At 46.3% G+C, this 1,832-nt stretch overlaps 1 protein-coding gene across 1 annotated transcript; it reads right to left on the reverse strand.

Annotated features, from left to right (window-relative positions):
• Nucleotides 1-207: 207 nt before the first annotated feature.
• Nucleotides 208-1,148, reverse strand: GPR32 (G protein-coupled receptor 32). The gene is given in 4 exon segments (XM_024768220.1): nucleotides 208-252; nucleotides 255-643; nucleotides 646-779; nucleotides 781-1,148. Coding segments are annotated over 4 exon segments (936 nt in total).
• Nucleotides 1,149-1,832: the final 684 nt, after the last annotated feature.

Genomic DNA, 1,832 nt, shown 5'->3' on the forward strand with positions numbered 1-1,832 from the left:
TTAAAACAAGTAGGAGTCTTACTATAAAGGAAGGATAAGATGGATACTGGGGGAAAACTAGACGTTTATAATGAAAAGATTTAGATAAGAGATTGCCGGGAAGACTTCCTGAAAAAAGAGGCAGGATTTGACAGTCTTGGAAGTCAGCCTAGGGAAGGGGCTGCAAACTAAGCAGGAGGATTTCCAGCTTGTACATGAAGGTTTCCATCATACCCTGGGGGCTTCACCTTGGGGACAGCCTGACTGAAAATCCCCTCCTCACCAAATGCTCTGGCCAAGGCAAAAGGCAAAGACTGGAAAAACTTTTCTTGGCAATCTCTGCCAATGAAGAGGAAAGGGTTGAGGCAGTTGTTGAAACAGCCCAGGGAGAAGGTAGCCCAGAGGATGAGCAGCAGCTTAGGGTCAGGTTCGTTTTGCGGTTGCTACAATTGGACCAAGAGCTCCATGTTAAACAGGAACCAGGAAATGAAAAAGACGCTCACCAACACCAACAGCAACTTCTTTGGCTGGCTGGCATGGACCCAGCCCTCCTGCTGGAGCTTGGTGCAGATGAGGTGGGCACAGGTACTGATGATCACCAAGGGCACCAAGAAACCCAGCAGGAAGTGAATGAGGGTCACAGTCATTTTTCTCTTCAAAACCACTCACTTCCTATCCTGGGAGCTGGATTCTCCTTCCCCTTATTCTCTATGTCAATATTGAAGCAGCAGTAGACACATCCTTTCTGTTCTTCAGCGGTCTGGAAAATCAAGTATGGAGAGCAAGTGACAGCAGCCAGCCAGCCAGCTTGCTTGCCGCACAGTGCAGTGGTTTCAGGACCAGACGGGGTAGCGGAAAGAGATGCAACGGTCCAGAGAGATGAGGACCAAGAGACAGATGCTGGTAGAGAAGCTGAGGGCCAAGAAGACCATGTAAAGCTTGCAGGCCACATCGTTGAGGAGCCACTGGCCAATTGCTACACTCTATATGGTGATAAGCAGGGACAGTAAGACAGTGAAGTCAGCAAGGGCCAGGTTGAAGAACCAGATGGTAGTAAAAGTTCGCGGCATTCGGAGAACAGTCATCCAGAGAGCCAGCCCATTCGCCACTACACCAACCACAAAGGACACAGACATGATAACTGTGGTCAGCTGATGGAGGCACTCCATCTCCTGAGGATGGCATTTGGGAGCAGAGGTAGAATTCATCTTTCTAGAAGAGGAAGGACCACATATCAGAGCTACAAGTTACCTTTCACTGCTATTCAGAGCCCATGGCCCCCTCTGAGACCCCTTCATTCATTTTTCCATTCAATATACTTTTATTGAATGCTTGTTATGTCACTCTGATACTGCTCTAGGTACTGGAACTGAGTCATGTAACAAAACAGGCCCTCATGGGACTTACACCCTAATGGGGGATGTCATATGGGAAACACAGTGCATATAATAAATAAATCCATGATGTACAACTTTAGAAGATTACAAGTGCTGTGGGAGAAAAGTAATACAAAATAAAAAAGAGTGACCTTTGACTTTTGATTATGTCAGAGTAGCTTTGTGAGACGGTCTGGCAGATTAAAAAATTATAAAATCTATACGAAACTTTAAAAATCAATCCACTGTTTGAAGACATTGGAGAGTGATCAAAATCAAGCATAAACTGGAGGAGAGTCTACCCTTGATAGGGTAACTGCATGAGGTCACCGTTGTGAGTTTGCATCTTTTGGGTGTGAGCATTTTGCAATTGCTGCATCCTCATTGGCTTCAGGTGTGAGAGGAGAGAGTTATGAGCTGGCACATCAGCCAGAAAAATACTGAGAAGGGAGGGAATTGTGGAAGGAAGGGAGCCCC

The sequence above is a fragment of the Neophocaena asiaeorientalis genome, unplaced genomic scaffold (assembly GCF_003031525.2).
Source record: "Neophocaena asiaeorientalis asiaeorientalis breed wild unplaced genomic scaffold, Neophocaena_asiaeorientalis_V1.1 scaffold629, whole genome shotgun sequence".
In the NCBI taxonomy this organism is placed as follows: domain Eukaryota; kingdom Metazoa; phylum Chordata; class Mammalia; order Artiodactyla; family Phocoenidae; genus Neophocaena; species Neophocaena asiaeorientalis.